This window comes from Chinchilla lanigera, unplaced genomic scaffold, assembly GCF_000276665.1.
Source record: "Chinchilla lanigera isolate Chin_1 unplaced genomic scaffold, ChiLan1.0 scaffold00024, whole genome shotgun sequence".
In the NCBI taxonomy this organism is placed as follows: domain Eukaryota; kingdom Metazoa; phylum Chordata; class Mammalia; order Rodentia; family Chinchillidae; genus Chinchilla; species Chinchilla lanigera.
In genome coordinates, this window is record NW_004955425.1 from 13618891 (window position 1) to 13636337 (window position 17447).

Consider the following 17447-nt stretch of genomic DNA (forward strand, 5'->3'; position numbering starts at 1 on the left):
TGAAACCAAGGAATTGAAATTATGACCAATATAATCTTTAACTACTTGTTGCAAACAACCCTAGCAAATCCCAACATGCATACATACTTAGCAAAATAAAACATCCATGCGAATAATGTTGGCAACTCATACCAATTATTACCAACTTTCTCTAAATATTTGAAATAGATTTGATCTAGTAAATATTTGAAATAGATTTGATCTAGAGATGAGAAAAGTATCTATACTTTTTAAAAACACTTTCTAAGTTCCCCTTTGAGTTTGAGGAACTGTCCTGCAGAAGAAAATGATATTTCTGATCATAGTATAAGTGACTCTTTTCATTTACATGGCTAGTATCAGAAGATTTACAAATGCAAAATCAAAACACAGAAATGTGTATTTTTTTGGTTATAGGACGTAGAGCTTAATTCAGTCATAGAGATTAAAGTTCAACAACCAAAGAGTTTGTTGCGAATAAGAAGAATGTGTACCTGCTCTTTGGATGGCACGAGAAGTTCTTCAATCATCATGCTGTCCCGGGCATAGGAGCTTCTGTTCAAGGTGTAAGACCTATCCGAACTGAAGGAGCGGAGGCTGTGTATTTACAGTTAACCATTCAACAGTGGTAGATGATGATGAGATGAATAAAAGAAAATTAATGCATGCAACTTTCCAAACAGGCAAGATGGCTAAAAATATCAACAAATGTTTTTTGAAAGGATATCATCAAACATAAAATTCTCTATATTGGAGGAAATGTATTAAGTACACATACTCTGATGAACAGCTTTTGCTTAGAATTAGGTCAACTGGTATTAAATACACATGGAGATGAAATGCATGAAAACTTTGGATGTTTGACTATGAATCTGAACCACATCATATCGGGCAGAACCTCCAGATAATTGATAATTACTGTTTTGTGGGTGGTGGGTCAGACCTTACATTAGTCTCCTCTCTGGTCCCTGTCTGCTTGCCTTGCACAGCTGAATGGAATTCTGTCTGCTGTGAGCTGGTCTGTTTATAAGTCTTTGAGAACTACATAGCTGTGTAATTTATGGAGAACTCTGGTCTGTAGTTGCTACTCATTGAAAACATGAAAGAAAAAGTATTTCAAACACACTTGTATGATCTTCTTTGCCATCTTCCTGGCCTCAAAGAAACATTCAAATTTCTGAATGGTTATTCTCTTTCCTGCAAATATCTCACCCCTCCTCCCTCTATCTACTCATCTTCCTCGCTCCTTCTGTTTCCCTTCCCAACCTCTCTAAAATCCTCCATGTAGCTCCTGAACTTCCCAGAGTGTGGTTCCCAGATGCTCTGAAGAGTCTTTCATCACAATGACCTCTACACTGAAAGCTAGCAGAGTAAGGGACTGAAAGAAGGCAGCTCTGCGAGCCACCCTAATGGCCCTGCATAGATCCAGCTAAAGCACGTAAGGACTGGAACTGTAATCAATCTGAGTCTCAGATTAATACCTCGGGTTCCCCCAGGAGCAGGAAGCACGGAGATTCTGAAGAACCACTCCGAGGTCATTTCCCACCTGCCTCCCTACCTCACCTGGCAGGCTGTCACGAGATCACTTTTCCTCACCTCCACGAGGTCTGAGGTTTCCTGTCGTGTCCTCGGAAGACAGCTGCAGGATATAAAACCACTTAGCTGAAGTTTTTAATTGGCTCCTCAGCAATGTGGTGTCCCTCAACTAGCATGTGGACACCCAGTCCCTTTTGTTTTGGTGGCCTTTTCGGTGTAGGGACAAGGACTTTTTCTTTATTCACTGCTTCTACAACTGACTGGATATAAACATTGTTTATCCTATCTTACCTGTTGACTCAGTCTGACCTTGGCATTGGCCTTATGTGTACCTGACGTGAAAACGAGCAAAGAAAAGTATTGTAAATGAGGAATAATTCCTTGCTTCGCACAAAACAATGTCTTTTCCCCACTGCCTGTTAGTATTCTAAAGATTACTGGAAAGTGGGTATTCTTATATCAAGATACAGAGGCTCCTGATATTATGGGCAATATTCTGAGAATCTACACAGATGGGTAGGTTTATACTTCTGAAGTAGAGCCTTAGCTTTCATCAGAATCTCAAACTGATCTTTCTCAGACTCAAAAATAACCATCGTTCTATAGTTATTGTTTAGTATATTCAGCGAACGTGTATGCCTAACTACCGAGCCCACTCTCCCAGCACGGGGAGCTTGCCTAGACAGCGACATGACTCTATGCACAGTCAGGCCCTCTGTGCCCCATCACGTGACCCACAGCTCTTCCCTTTCTCCCCCTCTCTCCAGTTGTGAGCATTTCCTTCTCTTACTCCTGCTGCTTGTAGTCTCATCTCTTGTCTCCACTACAGCAAAAGCTTCCAAAGAACAGCCATTTTCTCCAACTCAATACTGTCCAACAAAGCCCAGAGGATGCTGGACATGTGCCGAATCTGTGCCGTCCACTGTCACTGGCCCTGGCCACATGTGGCTACCTAGCACTTGAAGTGTGGCTAGTGTGACTGAAAAACTGTTTTACATTTTCTTTAACTTTAATTAATTTGATGTAAATAGCCATACACAGCTAGTGGCTACCCTGCTCAACAGTGCGGCTTCTGGGTCCTCACAGCTCCACTAATGCGCCCTGAGAGGCACCGCAGAGCTCTGCTCTGTACACAACATTCTTTTCTTCAAAGGATCATTCTCACCGCGTGCTATGTCAACACTTGTGGTATGTGAGGCAGTTTTATCGTATATGTGGACAAATACTTAAAACTTTTAAGAGAGATTACATATTTATTTTGATTTCAGTTTTTAAATATAGCTAAGATCTGTTGATACTTTGCAGTATCTTCTCCATTATATATATATGTATATATATATATATATATATATATATATATATATGAGTGGCAACTGAAGAACAGAGTTCAGAATTGGTGACAGCCTAGCTATTACCAGAAAGGCCTAAAGTTGTCTTTGTTTTACTGGATATCTAGAGTTTCTATTCCTGGTCATTGGAGACCAACTTACGTGAGACAGATGGAACCAATTAAATCCGAGAAGTTTCACTCTGAATGTTTAACACACCTATGTACTTTCAGGTACTAAACCTATTGATTATTTGCTGGGGATCTTGAAAGCATCAAATAGCTTTTAACTAATGCCAGTGATATTATTTGTAGCCATCAATATACCCTATGTGTTAAATATCGGAAGTGTTAGAAAAACATGCCTCCAAATCTAAAATTATACCAGTACACCTAGCACTACTCAAAAGAGCATCCAGCAAACAACAGCCCTAGAAATCAAGACTTTTTCTTTAAGCCTGGCGAAATTTTTTCAATTATTTCATGCACTACACAAAATTTGTTGAGTGAGAGAAGTTCCTTAAGTATTCAATCACCGGGGCACTAAGTAACATATAATTTTTTTTAGTTTCTTGCTAATTTTCTCAGTTACAAAACTGATTTTCTAAAGCTAAGCAGAAAAAAAAAGCACAGCACAGCACATCACATCGCAGCACAGCACATCACAATGCTGAAGAAAACAAAAATAAGAACATGAGCTGGGGAAGGGTGGAAAAAAGTCACAAAAGCGCCGTGTCTTCTTACCTTATCTTGGGACTATTTTTAAAGTATTTTTAGAAAAAAAAAAAAAAAAACAGGAGAAATAGAATGCAAAAAAAATCAGACAGGGAAAAAAGAAAAAAAAAACATGGTTGAATGAGTCACACGTTTAACACGTTCCTTTTAAAATGTTACACTCAGAATAATTTCCTTGATAATACTCTAAAGTGCTTTAAAATATCGGCTTTATAGTTCTTTAAAAATGTTTGCCTCTGAGCATAACATACATTGCTAATGTAAAAAAAAAGACTCACGTATAATAGCAACAGATAATGGTATAGTCAAAATGAGAAGTGTGACAGCCTTAGAATAATCTTAAGAAAAAATTATAACAAGCAATACTCTGGTTTCATATCTCACTAGAGGTCCGCTGCTGTAATTTCATACGTGCTAATGAATGAATCACAAATTTGAGGATGAGAAGCGGCTAATTGTTTGATTATAAAAGCTACAGAATATTGAGCAAGGTATAAACAAGATATAAAGAATCTGTACTGCCTCTGCAAATCTGCAGATTTTCAATTGTAACTCCTCACTCTACGGTTACCTGAAACATTGCATATTTTCAGTCTTATCATCTGTTCTTGTTATGACACCTGCTGCAGTAAGATTTTAAGGTCTTTTATAAGTGTATTTGTGAAGAAAAAGTTCTAAGTCTACTAGGTTCACAATTCTATTTAGAAAAGACTAACTCAAAGAAAAATCAATTCAGTATCTAAACTGGCCATAGCAACCTCACTAAGAATAAACTCCAAGGTTTACTTTGTGGGAAGTGCCATTTACTATTAGACAATGAAACTTTTACAACAGATTCTTAAACTATAGGAAAATGTCCTCAGGGTTCTGGCTCAGAAGGTTTAATTATTAGCTTTAAAATAACCTGACTGTCAGCAAACAAGCTGTTAATCCACACCAGGAAAAAAGAAGTCTTCCAAATTCGGGACCAGGTTTTGTTCCTTCCGAGCAGTGCAAAAAAGTTTGAGTCAAGGTTTGAGGTATACAAAAGTTTCATGCTTCAGTTGTAAGGACTGAATTCGCCACCATTCCTCTCTGTGACCTATGTAAGTTACTGTTACACTAACGCGTCCCTTTGCAAACTAAATATGGGAGCAGTTGCAGAAGAGAGTTCTACATTTGGTAGACAATTTAATAAATATAATTTTTCAAGGATTCTGTCTTTTAAGTCTCCATCATGAATTCATTCCTTCAGCAATAAAGAACAGTAAACAATCCATATTCACATTTCTTATTTGCAAATAAGATTTTTCTTTTGATGTGGAGCAAAATTTAATTTGGAGACATGTGACCCAGATTGGTTCCCCAGGTTTTGCCCGTGAGCTCGGTTGTTACTACTTTTGAGGCAGGACTGTGAAGCAGGGGAAAGAAAAAAACAATACACGTTTGATCACATGAAATTAAGGACCGAAAACCATGAAAGAAAATAGCAGAGCGTGTTACATCTTGGTTGAAAACGTTTCACCAAATTCACACCCTCATCCAAAGAGCACATTCTGGGACGATGTGGAAAATTAAAATGATGTTGGTTTATGACAAACCATGGTTGTTTTAAATTAACTATGAAAAAAAGTAACGAAAGTACCTTGCAGAACGAGCTCCAAGACTGAAGCCCATGTAGCCCTCCGCAGGCAGGGAGTCATCACCCAGTTCCTTAAGGTCCTGCGGCCCCAGGTATTTGTCCGTGTCCCCTGTCATCGCATCCTCACCTGCAGAGGTACAGAGCAAGCCGAGATCAGAAGCCTCTTTCTGCACATCTGTCAGCTGTGGAGAAAACCTAGTCCTTTGGTCATCAGCAGATCATCCATTACTTCAGACCATCGCCTCTATCCCCTGGATTTGTAGCTGTGGCTTAGAAAGCACAAGTAGAGGTTAGTACACAATCTCAAGAGTAAATTAAGTTCATATCCAACTCTGAGTGTTAAGTACTAGTTTTGAAACATCACCTCTAACTCCATCCTCTCCTTTAAGGCACTAGGTGGATCCTGTAAAGTTAGTCAGCCCTTTCCTCACCTCACCCACGATGAGATGAGGGCAGCTTGTCTGAATGGACATGGATTGCTAAATAAGAGACACCTCTGCATTACGGCTCTTAAAGTTATATGTGGGAAGGGAACACAGTTTAAAAAAACTTTTTTGTACACACTGGATTTCAGTTTGGGGTTTATGTGAGAAACTAGCAAGGTACACATGTGAGTTTGAACTATTTGTTTGCGGGAACCCCAGAAATATTAATGTTGTACTGTTTCTTAACCTTTCAAATTATCAACTCACCCAGCAGTCCCAATGCTTTCAGTCCACTTGGAAAGGAATCCTACCTTCCAAAGAGATAAACGGGGGCTTCATAGCATGAAAGGAGGACTGTATGAATTGTTCTTCAACTCTCAACGTAAAGGGTTAAATCACATAAACCACTTTTACTAGCTACATAGACCTAACATGACCTCACACAGAAAGCCACATTCCAAGAGTGACAGGGCAGGTTTTTCAATTGTCTTTGCCCTGTGGGATGTTTCCCACCCTCCTCAAAATGCAGCCCAGGCTGTGGAAAAGTCCGTTCCACACACAGGCAAAGTCTTTTTTTATGGCTCTCATTTTCTTTCTGGACACAAACTGGACTGACCGAAAAAGATCTCAAAAAACGTGTGTGTTTCTCCAAAGGTGAGTGATTCACGCGCCCCGGCTATTTTTTCCCATTCCTTCACTCAGTTCCGTTTACAAGTTCCATTCATTTAAACTCAGGAAACCACCAGATCAGGGCTTTAAACTACCAATCAAGTCTAAAAATACACTGTCAACTACTGTTTCTGCACATGGGAAAACCAAACAGATCAACTTTCTACTACTGCCTAGTACCAAGAGATTATTTTAAGTCACCCTGTACGGCTGGGCTCCCGGCGCATCCGCTGCCCCAGAAACACAACCAGCACCCACCAAGCACAAGTTAAAGAAAGCGCTTACGGCGTGGTAAAGCCATTTCCACCAGGCGGGGCTGATCAAGCGCCTTCCTGACGCTTCCAGGAGCTCCGCACGCCGGGGTTTAGAGTCGGCGTCCGCGCCCCGCTCACCGCGGCCCCGGAGCCTGCCCCGGCATCGGCGCCGCGGGCTCCTCGCGGGCAGGCGAGCAACTGCACATCGTTCCCCACTCAGGACAGTTCCAAGATTTTCAAAGTTTCAGGCCAAAAAAAAAAAAAAAAAACCCTCCAGCAGCCTTCCTGGAGATGAAGCTCCTTCGGATGGCTCCGCAGACGCGCTCTTACAGGCCGCGCGGGGACACGAGGGCCGGCGCGAGCTGTTTGTATGTAAATACAGCTCGGCGGTGTAGCCTTTCGGTAATTCGACCCCGGCCGGTGGGGCGGTGGGGGACCGCGGGACCGCGCGGAGAAGGCGGGAGGCGCACGGGGAGCGGGGGCGGGTAGGGGGTTGCTCCCGCAATGAATGGAGACGCGGCCGCCCCAGGTGGGCAAGCGGGGAGGACACAAAGAAGGGGCCCGGGGCGGGGCCGCGTGCTCCAGGCAAACTTTCAACTTTGTTCTCGGCTGCGAGCACCCGCAGCCTCGGTTATTTATGGTCCCTGTCAGGTGGAAGGAGGGGAGCGAGGGGGAGGGCCTGCCCTTGAGCCGAGGTTGTGAAACGCGGGGCCCGGGGCGCAGCCGCAGCCCGGCACGCGGGGACCCGCTTGGGAAGGGGCTAGGTCAGGGCTGACCGTCCGGAGCTCGCAGGAGGCAGCCTTAGGGAGGCCAGCTGGGGTGGGGGCAACCGGGCGTTTTGCTTTATTTTTGGAATACACCCCAGGGACTAACTGGTCCTCCCTCCTGGAGCGGTCCCGCAGAGGGAGCCAGGCCCAGGGAGGGCGGGCGCTGTTGGGAGGGGCTCTGATGCCTGGGTAGGAGCTGGGGCCTGGAGGTGTTGGCCTGCTCACTGTTACATTGTCTCTTCTCTCTGGTGGAGCTCAGGGCCGCCTTTCTGGGCGGCTCCACCCTGTTTATACTGGCAATGAGGAAAAACTAGCAGGGTTGGTGCATCCTCCATCTGGGTACAGTGCAGAAGCCATTTTTCTCACACACACACACATACACATACACACACACATGCGCGCGCGCGCGCGCACACACACACACACACACACACTGGAGAATTAGGCTGGAAAAGCAAGTGATGAGTTCTGAAGCTGTCTTGCCCAGTAAGCTACCTTGCAGCCCTTCCAACTGAGGTCACCTCTAGCCTTCAGGGCCTTTTACCTACAATACGCAGTTTCAATCTATGGCACCGGTGAGGTGGGGAACAGTTGTCTTTTCCCTGTATAAATATGTAAATGAATGAAGAATGAGCGACTCACACAGTATTAAAGCTATACGACACCTTTTGTGTGGTTGGTTAGTCTGGCTGTAGTCAACATTCTAAACACACAGAAGTGGAAGAGAAGCCATTTCTAATGCCTGGTACACAGGGAAACTGTCCCCCAGTGGAAGAATCACTTTCCAGCTCTGTAAAGAAGGAAAGCTACGGTTTTAAACAGTAATGTCTCAAACACAGAATCCATACAACTTAGGGAAGCCTTTTTCAGTCACTGCCATGCATTCCAACTTCCAGACAAGGCCTGGGATAGGAATATAACACCCTTCCCAGGAGTTCACGGCCAGCTTCAACCGGGGCCACCCTTCCACCACACCCACCCTGTCTGCCTCACAAAGTCATTTCAGTCCCTGGGATTCCTTAAACGCTTAGACTTTGAACCTTACACTGGGTGTACTCTCTGGAGAGAACCTTTTCCCCTCTTCTCAGCTTAACTAATTTTTCTGCTCTTCTTACAGCCCCTCCCACTTCCACTGGTCATCCAGTGTGGTGTCCCCTCCTGGGGGTGGCTCTCCTCAGAATGAACTGCTAGTAAAAATACCTGCTTGGTTTCTCTCATTGCCTGGTGAAATCCCTAGACAAGGAATCGGTCACTTTTCCCTTCCCAGGGCATACTGGAAATACCTCACAAATAGCTGTGTAACTAACTTGTGATGCCTAATAAAGAGGTTAAGTTGCTTTATTTTCATTTATTTAAATTTCCATGCCACAGTAAGTTACCACTCTTTTCAAAATGAATTGATGACTGGCTCACAGTCAAGCCTCAGTAAATGAAAGTAAGTCTCTGTTCTTCTTTACCTATCCTTCTCAGACTTTGGAATGGTCACTGCGAAATCAAAATAAGCCCTGCACTGGGCGAGGGTAGAAGCTAGCTACACATTTGGCCAAAAACTAATTAAAATAGTGCAGTGGCAGTAATTCTGTTCTTACCGTTCTAGAACAGTGGAAATATTTCTTAAAAGACAGGACTGTAGAACTGAAAACAAGGGTATTATTTTGCTTCAGGTTTGGTGCTCTGGGTTCAAATTCAAGCTCTATTATTTATTGATTAGATGACCTTTGAAAGGTCATTTAATCCTCAGAGTCACAGTAGTTTCAAAGGCTACAAAATTGGGATGAGGCTGCCCCTACTCCAACAGCTCCTGCATGCATTAAATGAAAGTAAGAGTTGTATCAGCACTGTGACTCTTTTAACTCAGCTTTTCCTAATGCCCAGTATCTGCTTGCATGAACTTATAGAATTAGCACTTAAATTGTTACCATTCCTATCAGTGAAGACAAAGGCCAGCAGCTGCAGGGACATTCCCTGCTCTCAGTTCCTTACACAGGCCCTGGCTCGAACAGGTGTTCAACAAATATTTGTTGATTAAATGAATACTGTAAATGACTAAACAATAACAACAAAAAGACCCATTCTCCTTTGAAACATTCTGTAATGATTGTGCAGTACAACACACTACTATACCCAAGACTAGAAAGGAATAAGATAAATTATGCTGAGTGAATGATTCGCTGCTTTTTTGTTTTGTTTTGTTTTTCTGGTACCAGGAATCGAACTCATGACCTTGCACTTGCCAGGCAGGCGCTGTGCCACTGAGCTAAATCCCCAGCCCCTGATTTGCTGCTTTTTAACCCACTATATAATCCAAAAATATTTTGTTCAGTGCCAGCTTATAACCTACAGGTAAAAGTGTGTATAAGCCAGCCAAGGTAATTTTATTAATACGTAATTCTTATTCATATAAGAAATATGTAGTTTTAAAAAAACAAAATCTGTATATCCGTCTCTAAGAGCCACACACGTTCACTTACTAAAAAGTACTTGGGTGGGATCATGAGTCCTGGATGTGCTTGGTCAGTGAAGTAACACTTGTGTTGGCCAAGAGGGCTTTGGCAGTCTTGGCAGACGCCCTCCCCAGCCTCCACGTACCATGTCTCCTCCTTCTCATACCTGTGTGCAGAGCCCTTACTTCACTCTGGGTTGGGGAAAGTTTTGCACTGTAAAACTCAGGAAAAGAGCTTTTGTGTGACCTCTCAGTTCGAGTTCAAAGAGACTCTATATCTTCTCAGAGTCTCTTGGAACAGTGGTTAGGTGGGGGAAGCCAGTCCACTGTCTACTGTGTCATAAAGAAGCTCGAGGGAACCCCTGAAAGCTGAAAGCCAGACCTGTGAATGGAGGCACCATCTTGGACATCTGATCGTGTCACTCCTGCCTCAGCTGCCATCTGATTGCAATGTCATGGAAGAGCCCTGGAGCCCAGGTGAGCCCCGTTAACTCACAGAGCCATGGGAGAAAATAATAAATTAAACCACCAAGTTCTGGATGGGTTCTTAGCTCCACCATTGGGCTGTGTTCCCAGCTCCTTTTAAGTTGTATTTCGAGACAAGGTCTCACTAAACTGTCTGGGCAGGCCTCAAACTTCCTATGCTCCTGCCTCCTGGATAGCTGGGATTACAGGCTTATGCCCCCATGCCTGGCGAGGTCACCAAAGACAAAACTGGAAACGACGGGGTCAAAAGTAGGCTGAAGAAGTCGTATGCTCAATGCCTAATGCAACCCTAATAAAGGAGGAGCTAGCTCTGTAGTGTACTACATGACTAGCACAGACAAAGACCAGAAGTGCAGCAGCCAGTGCTGGTAGATAAAGCCTCCCCTTTTTAGTTTTGACTGCCAGCGTTCTTTTTGTTAATCTATTTCTGTCAACAATATACCAGAACCTAGACAATGTAAAGAGAACTCAGAACTCCCTCAATCTACCTCGACCCCACCACTAGCCAAATAACAAAAATGCCATGCAGGCGTAACACTTCACTTTCCCAGCTATCCCTTCTGATCCTCCGTACATGGCTGAGCAGGCTAGGAGATTTCAAGTACTATAATGGCCCATTCATAGACCCATAAGTCTGCCTATCAGGAAAACACAACAAAATACAGAGAAAGATAAAGAATATATTAAATAATTAGCAGGACTGGGGGAGACCAAATAGGTGTGCCCTTATTTCTTTTTAGATTTCAAACCAGTGGTCCAATAGATAATTGGGTATATGTACCCCCGACTCCTTGCAACCTTCATTATGCCCTCTTGTGATCATTTCTTTATGCTGAGTAAAGGAAACAGCTCTTGGTCTGATATTTAAGAGGTTTTCTTATGCTAGGGGTTTTCTTTCTCTTCCTTTTTTCTCCTTTCTTTTCCTCTTCAGGGTATTTTCTTCCAGTCTTTTCCCACTTTCAAAACCACCACTATGACATACTTTTGTTGCTTTTTTTTGTTGTTTTTTTATCTTTTTGAAACGGTCTCGCTATGCAGTTGAGGCTGAACTTGTGCTCACTTTGTAGCCCAGGCTGGCCTCGAACTCTCAACGATCCTCCTGCCTCAGCCTCCCAGTTGCTGGCATTACAGGTGTGCGCCACCACGCCTGGCTTTTGTTGCTTTTGTAAAGACTGAAAGTTGCTTTCTCATCTGACTGTAGACTTGAATCATAAATAGACTCCTTTAAAATAACTCTACCGAACTGTATTGCTAAAAGTTTGCTCAGAAGTGCTTAGTTCTTGTGGAATACAGAACAATCCCAAGATATGTAGTTTGTAACACTAAAATGCTGAAAACATTTGAATAAAAACTGTAGTGTAAAACCTTCAAATTACATGAGATTTTAAAAAACTAGATTAGTTGAATAAAAAGGAACAATCATTATACTCTGATTCATTAGTTGGCTTCTTAATCGAACTTAGTGAATAGTTGTATATATAAGCAGTTAATGATCAACTTAGATGACTTAAATTTACTGCTATTCTTTAAAAATTGATTTTTGATCATATAGGAAAGAGAAGAAATGAAAACTACCAAGATAAGAAAATATTTTTAACCATTTCTAGTCTACACCATAGGAAAATGAGATCACACTAATATAATCAACACTAATATTTATTGAGCATTTACTATGTTCTGAACACTGTGCTTAGTATATACAGTATTATCCCATTTAATCTCATGTTATATAAAAAAGAACTGTTATATTTATTTTAAGATCAATAAAGCACAGTCTGAAATGATGAAATAAATAATCCAAGCTCACTTAAAATATGGAAAAGATGGGATTCAAAATTAACTAGTTTGGCTGTAGAGACCTACTTTTTAATTACTGTAGTGTGTTGACTAGCGAAAACTTAGATTATTAAACAAAATACTACAAGAAATTATTAGTCAAAAGGTGAGCATTTGAGAGTAGGGGCTTTGTTTGTATTTTTCTACATCTGCTGCCCAGAGCAGTACCTGGCCCATAGTAGGTGCTCAATAAATGTGTGAATGATTGAAAGTTCAGTGATTGCCTTTGCAGAGGAAACTATATCACTGGGATAAGGCAAGGGAGACTTACTTGTCACTGTAAACTCTTGTACCTTGGGAACTTTGTACCATGTGCATCTATCACCTATTCAAAAAATGAATAAAATTAACAAAATAAAACAAAATACAGGCACTGCAGAGAAGTCAGACTGTGTGTTCCATCCTCTGGAAATACTGTTAGCACATCATAAGCCTTCCAGGTAGACATTAATGTGTGCAAGAGTGGAAATCCAGCAAGTGTGGAGAGGAAACACGACTGTATGATATTCTCCTTCACTTCTATGAGAGACTGGCCAGAGAAGATGAAATTAATGACATAGAAGATGTGCGGGAAGGAGATGCATGTGACTAGCGTGGTATTTCTGGTAGCTTCCTCATGTTCTAACCCAGTACTTTACAACTCATAATTTCCATCCAAATCACCTGAAAATGTGCATTCCTAACACACTCCCAAGTGACCTCATGGTGCTGCTCCAGGAAACACACTTGAGAACCAGACTGTAAAGGAATTTCACAAGTAAATAAGTTATCTAAAGATCTTATAGAATTAAGTATCTTTCGGGGAGAGAATTACTAGACTAATTAAAATACTAGCTTCCATAACTATACTCAATTAAATGAGCACAACGTTTCTCAAATTTGGATATATACAGTGTTTGGTGAACCTGCAGCTGCAGGGCCCTCAGGCTCAGGAAAGGCCCCAGACTTCCAGCACAGGTAACAGGCTCTCAGGTGACTGCAATGCTGCCGGTCTGCAAACCATACTTCATATATCCAGAGCGCACAGCCAACCTTGCCTTTTGGTAAAGAAGACCAGGATACAAGCAAATGACAGATGGAGCACATTTTATGTGCATCTCTAATCCCCATCTCCAAGGTACTACTGTTCCCCTTTATCCACAAAGAAACATTCAGAGACATTCACTTATTCTATACAACTTGCATGGCAGGTCAGGAGCAGAGCCTGGGGTGGAACCCATACAGTCGGACTGCAGGACTCGGACCCCTCCCCTCCACAGCATAGAGGGTGAGCTCAGAGGAAGGCATCTCATTAGACTGAGACTCAGGAGAGGCTGGACAGAGGATGTATGAGGTAGAAAGGAATAAAGGCCATTCCCAGCCAAAGAACACAGCATAGGAGCGAAAGCATGGGAGTGTTCCCAGAACAGCAAGGTGTTGAGCTGGTGCAGCTGGCTGAGACTCAGTTTTAGGGCCCTTGAATTGGATCATAGAGTAACAAGTGCCATCCAAGCGGCAAGCAGCATAGACCTATCAGTGGGCAGGAGCACAATTATTTTCTTGACTCACTTTTTGAAGCTAAAGACTCACATAGCCAAAGCCCTTCCTTATCGTCTCACGCCCTTCTGCCCTAATTCTATCCCTAAAGCAGGAGGCAGGGTGGTCAGAGCCATCTGACAGAAGAAAAGGAACTGCCACTCATGGGCCACCACTAGATGCCCGTGAGTGTTCTAATTCCTCCATGCACTTTCCTTTTTCCCTCTGCTCAGCAATGTTCTGTGAAGGGCTTAATAATAGGAAACGAGATCCAGCATGTTGTATTTGCTGGAGGTTCATAACATACAGATAACTTAGGAAGAAAACGTTTTACACCAAGTTAAAACCTTAACATAAAGACTTATATGCCGCGCAGTGTTTAGACAATTCCCTTTCAACCCAAAGAATCCAAACGACTCTATTTCTTCCCGTGACTTTCCCCTTGATCTCCTGATACTTTGGTTCTCACAGAAGCAAGGAAATAAGAGTAGGAAAAAGAAACAATGTGGTAAGATTAGGACCCTTATCCACTCAAACTTTAATTCCAAAAGTCTAATTCTATCCTGGAGTCAGGCAATAGGTAATAGAAAAGTTACTCCATTCCAGATCTGTATTTCTCCTCTCATTCTGCAGTGTGGAGCAAGAACCTCTGCTGACCCAGGTGACTGTGAATATATTCTAAGGAGTGACAAGGGGCAGGAAGCCATGTGTAGGGGACGAAGTTGTGTCACTGACTTCAGAGCTCTTGGCTGCCCCTGGTACTTCTGGGTCAGGCTGGAGGACCAGAGTGGCCCTGTGGCCCAGCTCAGTACTCAGGGACCTTCTGGATTTTTTCTGCATGGTTGGAAGCTCAGAGAAAAGCTGGCAGCTCCATCTTCAAGGGAAAGCTAGAGTCCTGCTCCGCCAGCCGCCTCAGTTCAGAGTGAGCAATTGATGGCGACTTCCCTAGACCTTCCGTTTTCCATCATCTCCTGGCACCAGTGGCTGTCCTTTCGAAACATAAAACAAGCACTGAAGTGTAATATTCTCCTCCTTTCCTTCTCAATGTGGTGGTAACTCCGGGGTAAGCTGAGGAAACAGATGCACTGCGGATGAAATACCAGACATTTAGGAGGCTGGGAAACCGTGTTCCCATGGTAAGGGATTCCTGTACCCCTGGTGGGACAGCCATCCGCTGCATTCTTCTTTCCTTCCCCCTAGCCCTCTGTATTCTTGAGACCCTGGCTTTGTAGGTGGCCGAAAGAGAATGGCATTTGAATGACAAAGTATGCACACTTCTTCACAGTAAATTGCTGTTACCTCAGGGAGCAAACAACTGTCTCTGTTCAGGTTATTTTTTTCAGAGTACAAAGTCAATTTGATTCTTAATTTCTAAACATTTTCTCTTCACTGTGGCTAGATGTGCTTTCTAAAAGTTGCAGACCAGTTTACTGCTCCTTAAGCTGGGCTAGTTTCTAAAGTAAGCACACATGACTCAGTGTTGGAAGTTTTCCAGATGTAGCAATAAAAAACGTCCCCCGTGATCTTGGTTGAGTTAATAAACAAACCCATCCCAGGAAGGAACAAAAAGATTCAGTATCTTTCCTGCAAAGAGGTAGAAGACAAGGTTTAGACAGACACCGTAATTTTTTCTTGTTCTCTACCCAAGGGTAGAAATTCCCCTTAGTCATCTAAGTAGCCTTAGACAATACACTGACTCAGTCAAATAAGCACCTAAATCTTAAGACAATACAGAGAGAAAAGAGTACAAATTACCTACCCTTGTCTCATGATCTAAAATCTATGCCACTTGAAAAGAAGACTAGACAATGAATTCATTACTAGCCACAAACCAGTCCTGGGAAGTCAGGCACTAAAATCCTGCTCCCACCTTCACGGAAATTAGGCAGCTACATCCAAGGGACAGCGTCATGCCGTCGCTTCTCCTATTCACCCTTCCCTAGCTATCACCCTCTCCTCCCCCTCAGGCCAAGACCTCCTTAGGCTCAGCTCTTCTTGTGTGCACAGCACAGGAACACACTCACACCTCCCAGGAGTGTACAGAGAAGGACCAGGCGCTTTTCCCACTGAGTGTACACTGTGTACGCAAGGATTGGGCCCCTTCTTTTCCTTACAGCCAAACTGCCGATCATTAAGGCAGGAGTGAACGCCCATTTATTGGTTTGTGTTTCCAACTTGTAACCCAAAGATGTACACACACAAGGTGAAGACCTGGGGGCCTCTTCTGTGTTCTCAGTCACTGAGGTCTGGCCCTGGTGATAAGGACCCCTCCCCCATAGGGAACACGGTGGACCCCTGGTCTCCCTAACTCTTCTGTCACTCCCAGCTGCCTGCCCTGGCCCTTGCAGCCCCCGGTAACAGTCCCTGGGATCATCTTCTCTCTCTATGGTAGATAGGACCGAGGGGGTGGGGCTTGATGAAAAGTGCTCCACTTAGGACCCACTTCTACCTGAGGCAGGTCAGACTGTTCCAGTGGAAAGGCAGAGACAGAAACAATTTAGAGAGGGAAATAAGCAGATTCTGAATTATAACTTGGTTTGGACAAATGGAAAAAAAAAAAGAATAGAAAAAACAGCCAGTCTGTTATTTGCAGTAAATAAGCAGCCTGCCAAACTCGCAGCCACCTCCACAAGTTGTTCCAGCTCCTCATTTTGCCTCAGTTTTTACACCTGCTAGATGACCTTGCTGGAGGTGCTGTGGATGGATGCGGCTCAGGGGTGCTCAGCAGGGGCTCTTGGCTCCCGTGTGCTGCTCGGAGCTCCAGGAAGTTTCTCCTTTGGCTTCACTGAAACCCGCTTCTCCACTTCTTCCCGACTGCCCTCATCACTTCCTTTCCAAGTCCTTCCGCTTTCCCTTCCTCTTCAGGGTCAGTATAAGGAATTTGCTAACTGGCTTCCCTTCTTCCCTTCCTGCCCCGGGGGCCTGGCTAAAGGCAGCCCTGGGGTCACTGGTCCCCTACGAGCTCAGCTATCCTATGGAGGCCTGCCGTTTCCTGTCTCTGATACTGACCAAGGTGCTTTATGAACTTGGAACCTCTCCTTCCAATCCCGGCTTTCTACCTTCCCTGCAATCTGCTGTCTGTATTCTACTTATTCTTTAACGAGCTTTCCCAGCTCCTTGGTGCAGCCTTCAGTAATCTCCCTTCTTTGGAATTTCCCTACCATGTGATCTGTTCTCTTATGGCATCTCACTGAGCAGAAAAAGTCTCAGCACAAACGTGAAATCCAGCTTCCCATTTCCATGGCGGCATAAATCTGAGCAAATATCTTAAACTCACTCAGCCCAATTCCTTAATGTAAATTAGGCCTAAAACACTCTAAATGAGGGCTTTAAATTAGGACTAAATGCAAATTAGGAGTAATAATCATACTAACAATGCGCTCAAGTACTCTGAGAGAATTAAGCAAGATAAGGTGCCAAGTAACTAACATTTACTGAGATCTTGCTGCATGCTAAATTCTAGGCTGAATCCTTTCTATGAGATCTCACTTAAAATTTAAGCAGCCCAGCAGTTAGGAGGTGCCTATCGACATTACTACACAACATCTATACTGGAATAGAGGTCAAGTACAAAGGCTCTGAATACCAGCCCCGGCACTGACCAGTTGTACGATCTTGATCAAAATTCCCAATCTTGTTGAAACTCATTTTCCACCTCTGTAAAATGAAAATAACAGAAGGCTGAGGCAGGGGGAATCACAGTTCAAGGCTAGCCCAGGCAACTTGGTGAAGTCTGTCTCAAAATAGAAAATATTATAAAAGGACTAGGGATGTAGCTCAGTATGAAGGCCCTGAGTTATCCCTAGTACTGAGAGAGAGAGAGAGAGAGAGAGAGAGAGAGAGAGAGAAACACA

At 43.3% G+C, this 17447-nt stretch overlaps 1 protein-coding gene across 19 annotated transcripts in view; it reads right to left on the minus strand.

The window, feature by feature from the left end:
• The window catches only part of Ank3 (ankyrin 3, node of Ranvier (ankyrin G)), a 329054-nt gene that overhangs the window by 96658 nt on the left and 214949 nt on the right, over nt 1–17447 (minus strand). For 6 of the 19 annotated variants that reach the window (XM_013514814.1, XM_013514812.1, XM_013514817.1 and 3 more), the window contains 2 exons: nt 5202–5325; nt 474–576 (listed from right to left, as the gene is read on the minus strand). In XM_013514814.1, coding sequence (XP_013370268.1) covers nt 474–576; nt 5202–5325 — 227 coding nt within the window. Of the gene's footprint in view, nt 1–473; nt 577–3586; nt 3599–5201; nt 5326–6577; nt 7154–12349; nt 12404–17447 lie in introns of those variants that run through there. The other 13 variants (XM_013514808.1, XM_013514816.1, XM_013514818.1 and 10 more) reach the window with 6 other exon arrangements.